At 36.0% G+C, this 15,718-nt stretch overlaps 1 protein-coding gene across 3 annotated transcripts in view; it reads left to right on the top strand.

The window, feature by feature from the left end:
* Positions 1 to 90: 90 nt before the first annotated feature.
* PRKDC (protein kinase, DNA-activated, catalytic subunit) overlaps positions 91 to 15,718 on the top strand; it is a 296,326-nt gene continuing 280,698 nt past the window's right edge. For 2 of the 3 annotated variants that reach the window (XM_081070672.1, XM_081070673.1), the window contains exons 1-7: positions 91 to 279; positions 1,855 to 1,931; positions 2,034 to 2,126; positions 3,782 to 3,856; positions 4,591 to 4,699; positions 5,181 to 5,293; positions 5,397 to 5,496. In XM_081070672.1, coding sequence (XP_080926798.1) covers positions 126 to 279; positions 1,855 to 1,931; positions 2,034 to 2,126; positions 3,782 to 3,856; positions 4,591 to 4,699; positions 5,181 to 5,293; positions 5,397 to 5,496 — 721 coding nt within the window. In that variant the 5' untranslated portion in view covers positions 91 to 125. The remainder of the gene's footprint in view (positions 280 to 1,854; positions 1,932 to 2,033; positions 2,127 to 3,781; positions 3,857 to 4,590; positions 4,700 to 5,180; positions 5,294 to 5,396; positions 5,497 to 15,718) is intronic. The other variant, XM_081070671.1, reaches the window with a different exon arrangement.

The following is a 15,718-nucleotide window of genomic DNA, read 5'->3' as shown; positions in this document are numbered from 1 at the left end:
AGGTTCCCGCCCCCGCAAGCCCCGTCCCCGTCCCCGCCCCCGGAACCCTGTCCCTGTTCCCGCGATTCCTACCTCTGGTATTTCCGGGCCAAAGCCGAGTGTATGCTCGCGTGGTGCCGTGCGTCATGGCTGATTCAAGGTCAGGCGTGCAGGGCTCCCTGCTGCAGCTACAGGAGTCCTTGTCTGCTGCCGACCGTTGCAGCGCTGCGATGGCCAGTTATCGGCTGATCCGGGATGTGGGGCAGGAGTGTGTGCTGAACACCGACCCCGCGGTGCTGGGTGGGTATCGGGCCGGGCCGCGCCGAGGAGGGTCCCGAGGCGTGTGCGCATTTCGGGGTTTCCGAGTTTGCTGGAGCTTAACAGCCCAGTGTTTCTCTAACAGTGGGTATATTTAACGGTATTTTGAAGTGCAATCATTTGATTCTGGGTCATCATAATTTTTGTGGCTGTGTATAAAAAGTGATTTGTTATACTGCCTTTTTTAACAGCACAGGAAAAGGTTTTAAAACCAAAGTTGGTGAAAATACCCTAGGTTCGTCAACCATTGCTATACCAAGCGGGGAGACAGAACAAGAGGAAAGTATTCTTTCCCCTTAATCTCGTCTAAACCCACCAGTACCTTTTCCAAACCCTTATTTTTGCTGTTCCTGGTTTTGAGAAGCATTGAAGAAATGTAACTGGAAAGACATGCTGTTCTTTTAACCTTTTAGCAATGCCTAAAAGAAGTTTTTTTCCTCTCTGTAGTAAAAGTGCCTGTTTTCAGCACTTTCAATGTAGATCACTGTTTGAAAACTCCGATATTCCTTTTTAAAAGCACAAATATGCAGACCTCCATGTTGTGTCTTGTCATAAAGATAAGAGAAATTGTCTTCTTAAGAGGTCTTTGCTGAATATGTGGAGATACTATGTAAACAACACCTCAAACAATATGCTATATATATGCTACCTATCTATTGTCAAGGATATATTAATGGGGAAAAAATTTAAAAACTAACAACATTATGTAAATGCTTTCTAGCCTCAAGGTTTCTAAGTTAGCATTCCTTATTGTTCCTTTAGTAACTTGTTTGTAAAGCTGTTCCAAGTTTACTCTGAATATTCAGTATGTCCTTTCACTTGAGAGATTATAGAGGAATGCATTAGATTTCTAATGCTGCTGTAACAAATACCATAAACTTAGTGGTTTAAAACATCACAATTTTGTTAATCTTAAAATTCTGTAGTCAGAAGCCAACACTGGTCTCACCAAGCTAAAACGAAGGTATCAGGCAGGGCTACTTTGCTTTCTGAAGACTTTGAGGGAGAGTTCATTTTCTTTTTCCTTCAGGTTTTTAGCAGAATTCAGGTCCTTGCATTTGTAGGACAGAGGTCCCTTTTTCCTTGCTGATGTTCCTTCTAGAAGCCACCCACATTTCTTGTATCACAGCCCCCTTCCTCCATCTTCAAAGCCAGCAATAGGGAGTCATGGAAACTCTTCTGCTTGGAATCTCTCCTCTCGTCTTCCCATATCTCTTCCTCCCTCCTGTGGTAAGGGCCTCCTGTGATTATATTGGGCCCACCTCATAATATCCCCATTTTAAGGTTAGCGGATTTAACAATCTTAATTCTATTTACAACTTTAATTTTATTTGCCATGTAAAGTTAGCAAATTTACAGTTGTGATATACCCATGCATCTCTGTGGAACATCTAGAATTTCCCCCTTTTCCTTGTGTAAATACGACAGCCTTAGGTTTGCGTTTTATCATTTATAAAGCTTTCTCAATTGAGAAACATGCATTCCCTTTAGGGTGGGTTTATGGAGTGCTTTTTGGTAGCTCTCTTACTTTTTTTTTCTTTTTTTTTTTTTGTCTAGCATTACAGACTTCCTTAGTTTTTTCCAAAGATTTTGGTTTGCTTGGATTTGTTCGGAAATCACTAGGCATTGATGAAGTAAGTTGAAGAGTTTCATTTTGCTTTTCTTGTATATTCCTTTTTGTTGGAGTGACTTATTCTTACCCATATTTACTACAATGTATATTTCTTTTATTGTAGTTTCGTGATTGTAGAGAAGAAGTCCTAAAATTTTTATGTATTTTCTTAGAAAAAATTGGTCAGAGGATTATACCTTATTCTCTCGATATTAAGGTAAGGAGGAAAAAACATACCTCATTATATACCAATATCCACTTTAACTTATGGTGTAAGTTAAACTTAGATTTTTATTTTATTTCTGCCTTTCTCATTGGGGAGTTTATTTCTGCTTGATGGTGTTAGAAATGAAGTGGGCTTTTTTTTGGCCCTTGTCAAACTATTTTGATAACTTTTATGTAACTATTTTGATAACTTTTTGCACATGGGATAAATAAGACCTTTTATTAAAAGTCATAATAAATTGGAATTTTGAATTGTGGGGAGATTTCAGAATACTTTTAAAAAGTTTTATTTTTTAATTTTATTATGATAATTTTTAAATTTTTAAATTATAGTTGACATTCAATATTTTATTAATTTCAGGTGTATATTGTATTAATTAGATATTTATATAATTTATGAAGTGATTCCCACCATAAGTCTAGTACCGATCTGGTATTATACATAGTTATTACAGTATTATTGATTACGTTTCTTGTTATACTTTACATCCCTGTGACTATTTTGTAACTATCAATTTTTACTTTGTAATCCCTTCAACTTTTTCACCCTACCCCCCCACCCCATCTGGTAATTAAAAAACAGTCTTAAAGAAATGTCGGCTGGGTAAGATTAACATTTCCTGTAGTTCATGTGTTCTCTTTGATAGCAGTCTTAAAAGTTTGCTTCTCCTGTACCTCCCATTTTCTTTCAGCCTCCCCTCCACTGGTTTCTTCATAACTTACTATAGAACTAGTACTCATAAATTAAGTTGTTCTTTCTCAGACTTATTTTTACTTTCAACAACTGCCATATCTCAAGGTAAGTTGTGTTTATTGGTCCTAAATTTGCTTCTAGTTCTTGGATGCTAAGAGTTGAAGAAGAATAAGTATGTATTCAATTTGAGGTAATTTAATAGGAAGTTATTTTATAAATTAGATCTAACATACTGGTTAAGTAGCTCTAACATATAAAGCATTTTAATTATAATCAGTCTTTTTAAATGGGTTTGATTTTATTCTCTTGAGTTCTGATCTTTTTTGATTGGAATCTTAATATTTGATAACATTATCTTAATGGTAGGAGTCACATTTATAGAGTATTTCATAGTTTACAAAGTTCTTTAATGTACAGTTTGTCATTTAATTTTTACCAAGTCTCTGTTAAGTGTTGTTCATCTCTAGTTTACAAATGAGACTTAGAAGTTAAGAAACGCACCTCAGTCTTGGAGCTAGGTTGCCTCCGTTCAAAGCTCCTGCTTGATTGATTACACTGTTTTCTTATAAAGTTCCAGACATTCTTCTCCGAATTGATTTAGTTACCTTTTTTATTCTTCATTCTTTCTTTCTTGGTATATGGCAACAAGTGCTATGGGAAGTATATAAGGAGGAGTAACTTTTACTTTTTTTTTATCCTGCTGAAGTCTCTGTTTACTTTGTGTTTGTGTGATTATTGTTGATATTATCATTGCATATTGCATCAATGTTTTCAGTAATTTTTAATCTGTATGTTTATATACTCTAAAGTTATACTTTTAACAGCTAGATATTTTGTCGTGTCATGTATTGGTATTGCTCCTCTCAGAGATGTAGTTTTAGCTATTGTTAAGTCTTAGTTATGAGAACTAAAATCTCTTTGATGATTTTGCTATGTTTTCTTTTAAAACCCAGAATACTTGTACCAGTGTTTACACAAAAGATAAAACTGCTAAATGTAAAATTCCGGCCCTAGACCTTCTTATTAAGGTAATTTAATATTCTAAGTACATATATTAAACATAACTTAAAAAAACAAAATTGGAATTTAGGGTTGAGAGATATTGGATGATAGGCTCTAATCACATGAATGAGTGGATAAGATGCACGTTTTCCAATCATCACCCAACAATACTTTGGTATTTTGCTTTCAGACTCTTCTGGATAGCAAATGAAGAATTTTGGGTTCATCCCCTTGATGGGAATGAAGGGGAAATATAACTAAGAAATTTACTGCTTCTCCCTAGTCTCATTACACTTACTCTTAAAATTACTGAGAATTGCCAAAATTCACTTCATTATGTCTCTGAGATTTTTTTTAAAACCTTACTACGGGGATGGCTCTGTATGTTTTATTTAAGTGGTCACTGGGATTCACTCTTACCTGTATCTCTCAGCTGCATCTCTGTTTTAGAATTCCTTTGGGTCTTGTTAGTCCTTATCTTAAGCGTGTCCAAGAGAATTGTTCTACTCATGTTATTGGTTTCTTGGGAAAGTAAAATTAAGTTTACAACCTCTCTTGCTTCGTAACCCCTCTTTTCTCCCACTATCCACCTTACCATCTACCTCCCAAATAATCGGGCTAGATAAGAGTCCTGAGACACCAAGCATAAATCCTTTAGAGACACATGATTCTGGAACATTGCTGTATACAGAGTCACTTAGGTAGATAATGCCTTTTCATTATTTTTCTCTTTAGACAATGATAATTTGTATTCTTTTAGTTACTTCAACTTTTGAGAAGTTCTAGACACATGGATGAATTTAGAGTTGGAGAATTATTTAGCAAATTCTATGAAGAGCTTGCATTGAAAACAAGAATACCAGATACAGGTGAGATGTATTTAAGTGTTATTTTAAAAATGTTTTAACAAATTAACATTAGAAAAATTACTAGTGTGAAACTTATGTTTTTCTCTACCAAGGTATTTATGTTTTACAGATGAATCCTTTTTGCTGAAAATAAGCCAAAATGAAACCAAACAAAAACAATGTTGCGTCCAAAAATTTTAATGTTTACAAAATGATTTCTTTAAATATAAATCTCATACCATGTGTCAAGTATAATTTAGTTTATAATACTAGATTTTCATAAAATTTAACAAGAAAGATTACAGTGTATAAAACTAGATATTTTGTATGTCTTATTGTGAAATTACTGTTGAAATAAACATCCTCTCCTTTTCTTTGTTTTTAATTTTTATTTTATTTTTATATTAGTTTCATGTGCTCATTTTCCTATTTATGCATTTTTTGTTTATTTAATTTATTTAAACGTACTTTTAGGCCGTTATTTATTTAACTTATTTTTCAGTTTTAGAAAAAATATATGAGCTCCTAGGAGTATTAGGGGAAGTTCAACCTACTGAGATGATAAATAATTCAGAAAAACTCTTCCGGGCTTTTCTGGGTGAACTTAAGACCCAGGTATGATATGCTTTATGATATTGTGTTTCCTTTTTTAATGGTAACTTCATAGAACTTTCCTTTTTTCTTTTTTAATGGTAACTTCATAAAACTTTCCTTTTAGATGACATCAACAGTAAGAGAGCCCAAACTACCTGTTGTGGCAGGATGTCTAAAGGGATTGTCATCACTTATGTGTAACTTTACTAAATCCATGGAAGAAGGTATTGCTTGATTCCACTTGATTTTCTTTTTTTATTCAAAAACTGTAGATCTAAATGAATTGCTTGTTTATTTTTAGAACTTTTAAGCCAATTTTGGACTCATTCAGTTGTGAGACATAATACAGAGAGATTCCATATGTCCTTTATCTATTTCTGCTGGTGATATAGTATAGTAGCACAACCAGGATATTGACATTGATAAAATCTACCGATCTGATTCAGATTTTGCTAGGTTTTTATGCATACATTTATGTGTGTATTTAGTTCTGTGCTATTTTATCATGTGTAGGTCTCTGTATGCACCACCACAGTCAAGATAGTGAATAGTCCCATCACCACAACGATCCTTCCTGCTAACTGTTTATAGCCACATTCACCTCTCCTCTCTTTCTCCCCGCTCCTCCTGCAGTTACTACTGATCTATCTCTATCTCGACTTTTGTCATTTCAAGGTTATAAAAACAGACTCATAATATGTAATTTTCTATGTAGTTTCACTTAGCATAATGTTTTAAGGTTCATCTATGTTGTAATGTGTGTCAGAATTTCTTTCGTTTTTTTAGGCTGAATAATATTCCATTGTATGACCATACTACATTTTGTTTATCCATTCATACATCGGTGGACACTTGGGTTGCTTCATTTTGACTGTTGTGAATAATGCTGCTGGAAATTGGGCGTGCAGATATCTGTTGCAGTCCCTACTTTCTTTTTGGGGGGAGTATATATGCAGAAGTTGGATTGCTTAATCATTTGGTAATTCTATATTGAATTTTTGAGGAGTTGCCTGTTTTCCACAGCAGCTATACTGTGTTAACATTCCCACCAGCAATGCATGAGGGTTCTAATTTCTTCACATCCTCACCAGTACGGGTTATTTTCTGTTTCTGTTTTTTTTTTTTTTTAATTTAATTAGTTTCAGTTATACAAAACAACATAAGTGATTAGATATTTACACACCCCACAGGGTGATAACACCAATTAGTCTACTACCCATTTGACACCTTAAATAGCTATTAAAATACTAGTTACTATACTCCCTATGCTGTACTTTACATCCTGTGACTATATGTATATGTGTATGTATATATGTATGTATGTATATATATATATGTACATATTTTTTTAAGTTAACATTCAATATTCTTTTATAGGTTTCAGGTATACAACACAGTGGTTATATAAATTATGTGAATTACAAATTTATATAATTTATTAAGTGATTCCTGCGATAATTCTAGTACACATCTGACACCATACATAGTTTTTACAGCCTGGTTGACTATATTTTCCATACAGTATTTCACATCCCTGTGACTATTTTGTGAATACACATTTATACTGTCTAATCCCTTCAACTTTCTCACCCATTCCCTGAATTCCCTCCTATTTAGCAACCATCAGTTGTCTGTATCTATGAGTCTATGCCTGTTTTTTTAATTTGTTTATTCTGTTCTTTATATTACACATATAAGTGACATGGTATTTGTCTTTCTCAGTCTGACTTATTTCACTTAGCATAAAATTCTCTTTGTCTATCCTTGTTGTTGCAAATGGTAAGATTTCATTCTGTTTTATAGCAGAGTAATACTCCATTTTATGAATGTACTAGTATTTCTTTATCCAGTCATCTATTGGTGAGAATTTCGGTTATTTCCATGTGTTAGCTATTGTGAACAGCGCTGAAGTAAACATAGGGGTGCATATATTTTTTTCAATTACTATTTTGGATTTCTTTGCATAAATACTCAGAAGTGGAATTGCTGGGTCATTAGGTAGCTGTATTTTTAATTTTTTGAGACCCTCCATATTGTTTTCCATAGTGGCTGCACCAATTTGCATTCCCACCAAAGGTGCACAGGGGTTCCGTTTTAACCACATCCTCACCAACTCTTGATTTATTGATGGTAGGCATCCTGACAGGTGGGAGGTAATATCTCATTATGGTTTTTATTTGTATTTCTCTGATGATTAGTGATGTTGAGCGTCTTTTCAGGTGTCCATTGACCATCTGTGTGTCTGGAGAAAAATGTCTAGTTAGGTCATCTGCCGATTTTTTAATTGGATAGGTTGTGTTTTTTGTTATGTGAGCTTTTTCTTAACATAGATTTTGGATATTAAACCCTTATCAGATGTATCATTGGCAAATATCTTCTCCCATTCGGTAGGATGTCTTTTTGTTTTGTTGATGGTTTCCTTTCCTGTGAAAAAGGTTTGTAGTCCCATTTATTTATTTTTTATTTTATTTCCCTTGCCCAAGGAGATATATTGGTAAAAATACTAGTCAGAGAAATGTCTGAGAGTTTATTTCCTATGTTTTCTTTTAGGAGTTTTATGTTTTCAGCTCTTAAGTTTAAGTTTTTAATCCATTTTGAGTTTCTTCTCGTATGTGACGTAACAGTGTTGTCCAGTTTCATTTATATTTTTATGTGTCTGTCCAGTTTTCCCAGCACCATTTATTGAATAGACTGTTGTCTTTACCCCAGTGTAAACTTTTGCTTCCTTTGTTGTAGATTAGATGACCATATATACATGGATTTATTTATGGGCTTTGTTTTCTGTACCATTGATCTATGTGTCTGTTTTTATGACAGTACTATCCTGTTTTGATTACTATGGCTTTGTAGTATAATTTCATATCAGGTAGCGTGATAACTCCAACTTTATTCTTCTTTCTCAGAATTGCCATGGCTGTTTGGGGTCTTTTACAGTTACATATACATTTTAGGATTATTTGTTCTAGTTCTGTGAAAAATGTCATTGGCATTTTGTAGGGATTGCATTGAGTCTATAGATTGCATTGGGAAGTATGGATATTTTAACTATATTGTCTTCCTATTCATGATCATAGTATATATTTCCATTTATTTCTGTCTTTAATTTCTTATTCGGTGTCTTATAATTTTCTGAGTATGAGTCTTTTACTTCCTTGATTAAATTTAGTTTTTTGGATGCAATTGTAAATGGGATTTTTAAAAAAAATTTCTTTTTCTGTTTTTGTTATTGGTGTATAAAACTGCCACAAATTTCTGAATATTAATTTTGTATCTTCCTACTTTATTAAATTCATTTATCAATTCTAATAGTGTTTTGGTGGAATCTGGTGTTCTCTCTATATAGTATGTCATCTACAAATAATGACAATTTTACATCTTTTTTTTCCCATTTGGATGCCTTTTATTTATTTATGTGTTTCTTGTCTGATTTTGTGGCTAGGACTTTCAGTACTATATTGAATAAAAGTGGTGAAAGTGGGCATCTTTGTCTTGTTCCTGATCTAAAGGCAAATGCTTTTAGCTTTTCCCCATTGAGTGTGATATTAACTGTGGGTTTGTCATATCTGGCCTTTATTATGTTGATATATGTCCCCTCTATTCCCTTTTAGGTAAGAGTTTTTAACATATTATTTCTTCAAATAGGTTCTTGATCCCTTGCTCTCTCTCTTCTTCCTTCTGATACTCCTACAATATAAATGTTGTCACTCCTACAATATAAATTGTGTTGGCCTAAAAGTCCTTTAAACTATTTTCGTTTTGTTTTTGGTTTTTTTTGTTTATTAGTTCTTTTTTGTTGTTGTTGTTCCAATTGGGTGTTTTCTACTGTGTTGTCCTCTAATTCACTGATTTGATCTTCTGCTTAATCAAATCAGCTATTGATTCCTTCTAGTGTGTTCTTCATTTCAGGTATTCTTTTTTAACCCCCTGCTTACTTTGGGTTTCATTTACTCTTTTTTTAGTTTTTTTTCCTAAATGTAATCTTAGATTACTGATTTTAAAAATTACCTTTTTTTAGATTAAATTTATCAGGGTGACAATCGTTAGTAAAATTACATAGATTTCAAGTATACAATTCTATAATACATCGTCTATATATCACATTGTGTGCTCACCACCCAGAGTCAGTTCTCCTTTCATAACCATATATTTGACCCCCTTTACACTCTTTTACTATCCCCCTCCCCGTTACCCTCTGGTAACCACTAAACAGTTGTCTGTCTATGAATTTTTGTTTTTTTGTCTTGTTCCTTTGTTGCTTTCAGTTTTATATCCCACATATGAGTGAAGTCATATGGTTCTCAATTTTTTCTGTCTGATTTATTTTGCTTAGCATAGTAATCTCAGGATCCATCCATGTTTTTGCAAATGGCAGTATTTCATCTTAGAGCAGAGTAATATTCCATTGTGTATATATACCACATCTTTATCCAATCTTCTGTCAAAGGACACTTTGGTTGTTTCCATGTCTTGGCCTTCGTCAATAATGCTGCAATGAACATCGGAGTACATACATCTTTATGGATCAATGTTTTCAGATTTTTTGGGTAGACACCAAGGAGGGATTGCTGAGTCATATGGTAATTCTATTCTTAATTTTTTGAGGAACCTCCATACTGTTTTCCATAGCGGCCATACCAGTGTACATTCCCACCAACAGTATATGAGGGTTCTTTTTATCCTTAGTCTCTACAACACTTGCCATTATTTGTCTTGTTGATGATAGCCATTCTAACAGCTGTGAGGTGATAGCTCATTGTGGTTTTGATTTGCATTTCCCTAATAGCTAGTGAAGTTGAGCATTTTTCATATATCTGTTGGTCGTTTATATGTCTTGGGAGAAATGTGTGTTGGTCCTCTACCCATTTTTTAATTGGATTGTTTGTCTTTGTTGTTGAGTTAGGTATTCTTTATTTCTGACCTTTTATAAATGGTTTCTATGGCCTTCTTTATGCTTGCTCTTTGTTGAATTCTCTCTAAATTCCTTAAGCATTCTTATAACCAGTGTTTTAAAGTGTCTTTGGTAGGTAGGTTGCCTCCATTTTATTAAGATCTATATCTCGAGTTTTCTCCTATTCTTTTATTTGGGACATGATTCTTTGTTCCCTCATTCTGGCTGCCTCTTTGTGTTTGCTTCTGTATCTTAGGTCGATCTCCTATGTCTCTCAGTCTTTGCTGGGTCGTCTTACGTAGTATTTGTTCTTTGTGGTCCAATGGTGCAGTCTTTCTGTCTACTGTGCGTGTGTTACAGTAGTATTTCTTGAGTGTGTTATGTGTGTTCTGTTGTAGTGGAGCATTGATTGCTTTAGGCATGTCAGTGGGTGGGATTGACTCCCAGTTTGACTGTGATGATTGGCTATTCCAATCACAGTATATGAGCTGCTGTGTGTGGGCTGATCCATCAGAAATGGATTCTCCCCTGCAGGCTCTTGTGCCTGTTGAGACCACCTTTTGGATGTGCCGCTTGTTGGGCTCACCAGGTAGTGCTCTGATGTGGTCTGAAGCTGGCCTATGGGTGTGTTGTTCTGTTGTCTCTTAGGAGGGGCTCCCGTGCAGGCCAATTTCAGCCTTGCCTTTTACTGGCCTGCAGCTACCTGGTAGAAGTCACAAAGCAATATGTGGTTGGCTGCTGCCTGTGCTGGGCCTGGAGGTGTTTGGGGTGGACCCACTGTGAACCAAGGCCAGCTGCCACCAGTGTTGGGCCTGGGGCAGCTTAGCAAAAGGCCCATGGCCTTCTAGGCTTACTGCTATCTGGGAGCTTTCTGTAAGGAGCAGCCATTGAAAGAGCTTCCTGAGGTGTGCAGGCCAGATTGGTTGATCTTGTGTTGAGAGTGCCTTTGGTGATGCGTGACTCACTGGGCTGGGTCTCAGGTAGTCACGACGTGTGGCCTGTGCTTTTTACAAGTTTAATGCAGATTCACTTGCCACTGCTTATTTTGAGGCAGTGCCTGACCTGTGACTATTCAAAACATTCTGAGGACACCTCAGCCAGCCACTGCTTGCCTCAGGCTCGCAGATCTCTGAGAGTTGCCCAGGAGAGGCTGTGAAGCAGGTTGTCGCTCACTCTCCACCACCAAAAGTTCCCTGGTCTGGCGTGGGCTTACACTGCTGTAAAAGCCTTCCACAGCTTGATGCACGGGGCCATTCACTCTGTAGCTGAGTGCACTGGGAGATGCAGTACTGGTTCTGTGGGTTGGGTACCTGGGGTATAACCAAGGTGATGTACATGCATGGATTTTACCAGAACAGTGTGGTCTCATATTTCGCCGTTTGGGGAAGGGTTCAAGACAGAAAAGATGGCGCCTTTCTGTAGGCTACACGTGCGTCTGGCTCCACACAAAGATAATGGCTGCTATTTTTCCAGCTTTCTCTCTGAATCCACACAACTCGGCCTTTCCCCTTTTGTCTCTGGTGCCTCTTTAGTTGCCACCCCTTTACCAGAGACCAGGTAAATGTTTGTAAGCAAATGAATCTATGTGCAGGCCCTTCAAGAAGGTGTCCGTCTCACTGGCATGTGCAGACAGCATCCTCGCTGATTTTCATTGCCAGATGTTATGGTTATGGGAACTCCTCTTCTTGACACAGGTCCCCTGGGCTGGGGATTGCGGTGTGTGAATGGGACCCCTCTGCCTTCCAGGGGGATCTCTGCCACTGAGGTGTCCCTCCAGTGTTCAACCACTATCTGTCTATTTGGGTCAACCCATTTCATGTGTCTGCCCCTTCTACCATGTCTCTGCCTCTTTATGTCCTTAGTTATAGGTGTTCTGTTCAGCTAGTCTTCAGATGATTTTTGAAGTTGATTCTTCTGTAACTTATTTGTAATTTTGGTGTGAACCTGGGATGCAGTAGGTATAGCGTTTCCCTAATCCACCATTTTGGACCCTCTTTGTCCTATTTTCTGTTTTTTTGATAATAGCCATAGTAGTGGGAATGAAGTGGAGTCTTTGGTTTTGATTTGCTTTTCCTTTATGACTAGTAATATTGAGTGTCGTTTCATGTGTTTATTGGTTTTTTTTTTTTTTTTTTTTTTTTTTTTTTTTTTTTTTATGTTTGTTTGTTTATTGATTGATTGATTGATTTTAAACTTTTATTTATTTTAAGTGTGTTTTTCCAGGACCCCTCAGCTCCAAATCAAGTAGTTGTTTCAATCTAGTTGTGGAGGGTGCAGCTCACACTGGCCCATGTGGGGATCGAACCGGCAACCTTGTTGTTAAGAGCACCGCTCTCGAACCAACTGAGCTAACCGGCTGCCCCTGTTTATTGGTTATTTATATATTTTTGTTGGAGAAATATCTTTTCAAGCCCTTTGCCTGTGTTTGAATTTGAATGTTTGACTTTTTGTTGTAGGAGTTTTTTGTATATTCTGATATAAATTCCTTATCAGATGCATCATTTGCAATTAGTTTTTCCCATTGGATGGGTTGCCTTTTCACTCTGTTTATTGTGTCCTTTGATATGCAGAAGTTTATTTTGATGAAGTCTAGTGTATGTTTTTTTTTTCTCTTGTTGCCTGTGCTTTTGGTGTCATATCCATGAAATTATTGCCAAGTCACTGCTGAATTGTTTTTGTGCCTTTGTGTGGACTGTTTCTGAGTTCTCTATTCTATTCCTTTGGTCTATGTAGCTATGCCTCTGCCAACACCATTGTCTTTGCGCTGTTAACTATATAGTAAGCATTAATGTTGAGTAGAGTCCTCCCATTGTTGTCTTGTTTTTAGAATCATTTTAGTATTACAAGACCTGTACTTATCTGTATAAATTTTAGAATAAATTTGTATCTACGAAAAATCATTTTTTAACATTTCTTTTATTAGTTTCAGGTGTACAAATGTACAATGCAATGTAATAGAGATTTATCATTTATATCCCTTATACAGTGACAACCCCTTGCCCCCATCCACTACCTCTCTGATCGCATGCAGCCATTACATTTCCACTGTCTCTATTCCTAATGCTGTAATCCACTTCTTGTAACCGTATATATATATACACACGTATATATATGCACACACACATACATATGCACATATATACATAAATTGTAGTTGACATTTATTATTGTTCAGCTTCAGGTGTACAGTGCAGTGATCAGGCATCTACATCATTCCTGAGGTGGTCTCCCTAATGAGACAAGTGTCCATCGGATACCCTACAAAATCTTTACAACATTATTGATTACATTCCCCAAATTGACTTTCGTATCCCTGTGGCAATCTTGTGGTTAATGACTGTGCTTTCTAATCTTCTCACCTTCCCCCGAATCCCCACCCCCGCCTCCCATCTAGCAACCCTCAGTTTTTCCACTGTGTCTCTGAGACTATTTCTGATTAGTTCGTTTATTCTTTTCTTTAGATTCCACATGTATGTGAGATCATATGGTATTTGTCTTTGTCTGACTTATTTCACTTAACATAATGTTCTCTAGGTCCATCCATATTGTTGCAAAGGTAAGATTTATTTCTTCTTTATGGCTGCGTAATACTCCATTGTATAAATGTGCCACAATTTCTTAATCTATTCATCTACTGATGGGCATTTCATTTGTTTCCATGTCTTGGCTATTGTGTATAGTGCTGCAGTAAACATAGGGGTGCATACATTTTTTTGAATTAGAGTTTTGGATTACTCCAGATGGAGCCTAGAAATGGAATTGCTGGATAATAAGGTAGTCTCATTTTCAGATTTTTGAGATACCTCCATACTGTTTTCCATAGTAGCTGCATGAATCTGCAATCCCACCAACAGTGCACAAGGGTTCCCTTTTCTCCACATCCTTGCCAGCACTTGTAGTTCCTTGATTTATTGACTGGGGTGAGGTGGTAGCTCATTGTGGTTTTTATTTGCGTTTCTCTAATGATTAGTGAGGTTGAGCATTTTTTCATGTCTGTCTGCCATCTGTGTGTCGTTTTTAGAAAAATGTCTCTTCGTGTCCTCTGCCCATTTTTAATTGGGTTATTTGTTTTTTTGTAGTTGAGTTGCGTGAATTTTTTTATAAATTTGGGATATTAACCCCTTATTGGATATATCCTTGGCAAATACCTTCTACCATTCGGTAGGATCCCTTTTTGTTTTATTGATGGTTTCCTTTGCTGTGAGAAAGGTTTGTAGTCCCATTTATATATGTATATGGTGTAAGGAGGTGGTCCATTTCATTTTTTTGCGTGTGTCTATTCAGGTTTTCCAGCACCATTTATTGAATAGACTGTCCTTACCCCACCGTAAATTGTTGCTTCCATTGACGTAGATTAAATGACCACATAGGCATGGATTTATTTCTGGACTCTCTATTCTGTTCCATTGATCTATGTGTCTGTTTTTATGCTGGTACCATGCTGTTTTGATTGCTGTAGCCTCGTAGTATAATTTGATGTCAGGTATCGTTATAACTCCCACTTTTATTTCTCTTGATTGCTGAGGCTACCCGGGGTCTTTTATGGTTCCATATGAGTTTTAGGATTATATGTTCTGTTTCTGTGAGAAATGTCCTTGATAGTTTGATAGGAATTGTGTTAAATCTGCATATTACCTTAGGCAGTATGGATAGTTAGCTATATTAATTGTTCCTACCCATGAGCCTCCTATGTGTTTCCATCTATTTGTATCTTCTTTAATTTCTCCCTTCAGTGTCTTATAATTTTCAGTGTCTTTATAATCTTTCACTTCTTTGGTCTTTGAAGCAATTTTAAACGGGAATGTTTTCATAATTTCTCCTTCTGATATTTTATTATTGTTATATACAAATGCAACTGATTTCTGAATATTTCTTTTCTATGCTGCTACTTTACTAAATTCATTTATCAGTTCTAATAGTTTTTTGGTGGAGTCTTTAGTGTTTTCTCTATATAGTATGTCATATGCATATAATTACAATTTTACTTCTTTTTTACCAATTTGGATTCCTTTCATTTCTTTTTCTTGTCTGATTGCTGTGGCTAGAACTTCCAGCACTATGTTGAATAGAAGTGGAGAAAGTGGGCAACCTTGCCTTGTTCCTGATCTTAAGGGGAATGGTTTTAGCTTTTCCCTATTGCGTGTGATGTTAGCTATGTGTTTATCATATTTAACCTTTACTATATTTAGATATGCTCCCTGTATTCCCACTTTCTTAAGAGTTTTTATCATAAATGGCTGCTGGATTTTATCAAATGCTTTTTCTGCATCTATTGATATGATCATGTGATTTTTATTTTTCATTCTGTTAATGTGGTTTATCACATTAATTGATTTGCAGATTTTGAACCACACTTGCATACCAGGAATGAATCCCAGTTGATCATGGTGTGTGATGTTTTTAATGTATTGCTGCATTCTGTTCACTAATATTTTGTTGAGGATTTTTGCATCTATGTTCATTAGAGATATCAGCCTGTAGTTTTCTTTCATTGTAGTGTCTTTGTCTGATATAGAATAGAGGTTACCAAGTGCTGGGGGGAAGTGTGGAGGGGAGTT

Source organism: Rhinolophus hipposideros, assembly GCF_964194185.1.
Source record: "Rhinolophus hipposideros genome assembly, chromosome: 13".
Taxonomy (NCBI): Eukaryota; Metazoa; Chordata; class Mammalia; order Chiroptera; family Rhinolophidae; genus Rhinolophus; species Rhinolophus hipposideros.
Note: the sequence above shows the minus strand (reverse complement) of the source record. Positions and strands in the feature narration are given on the sequence as shown.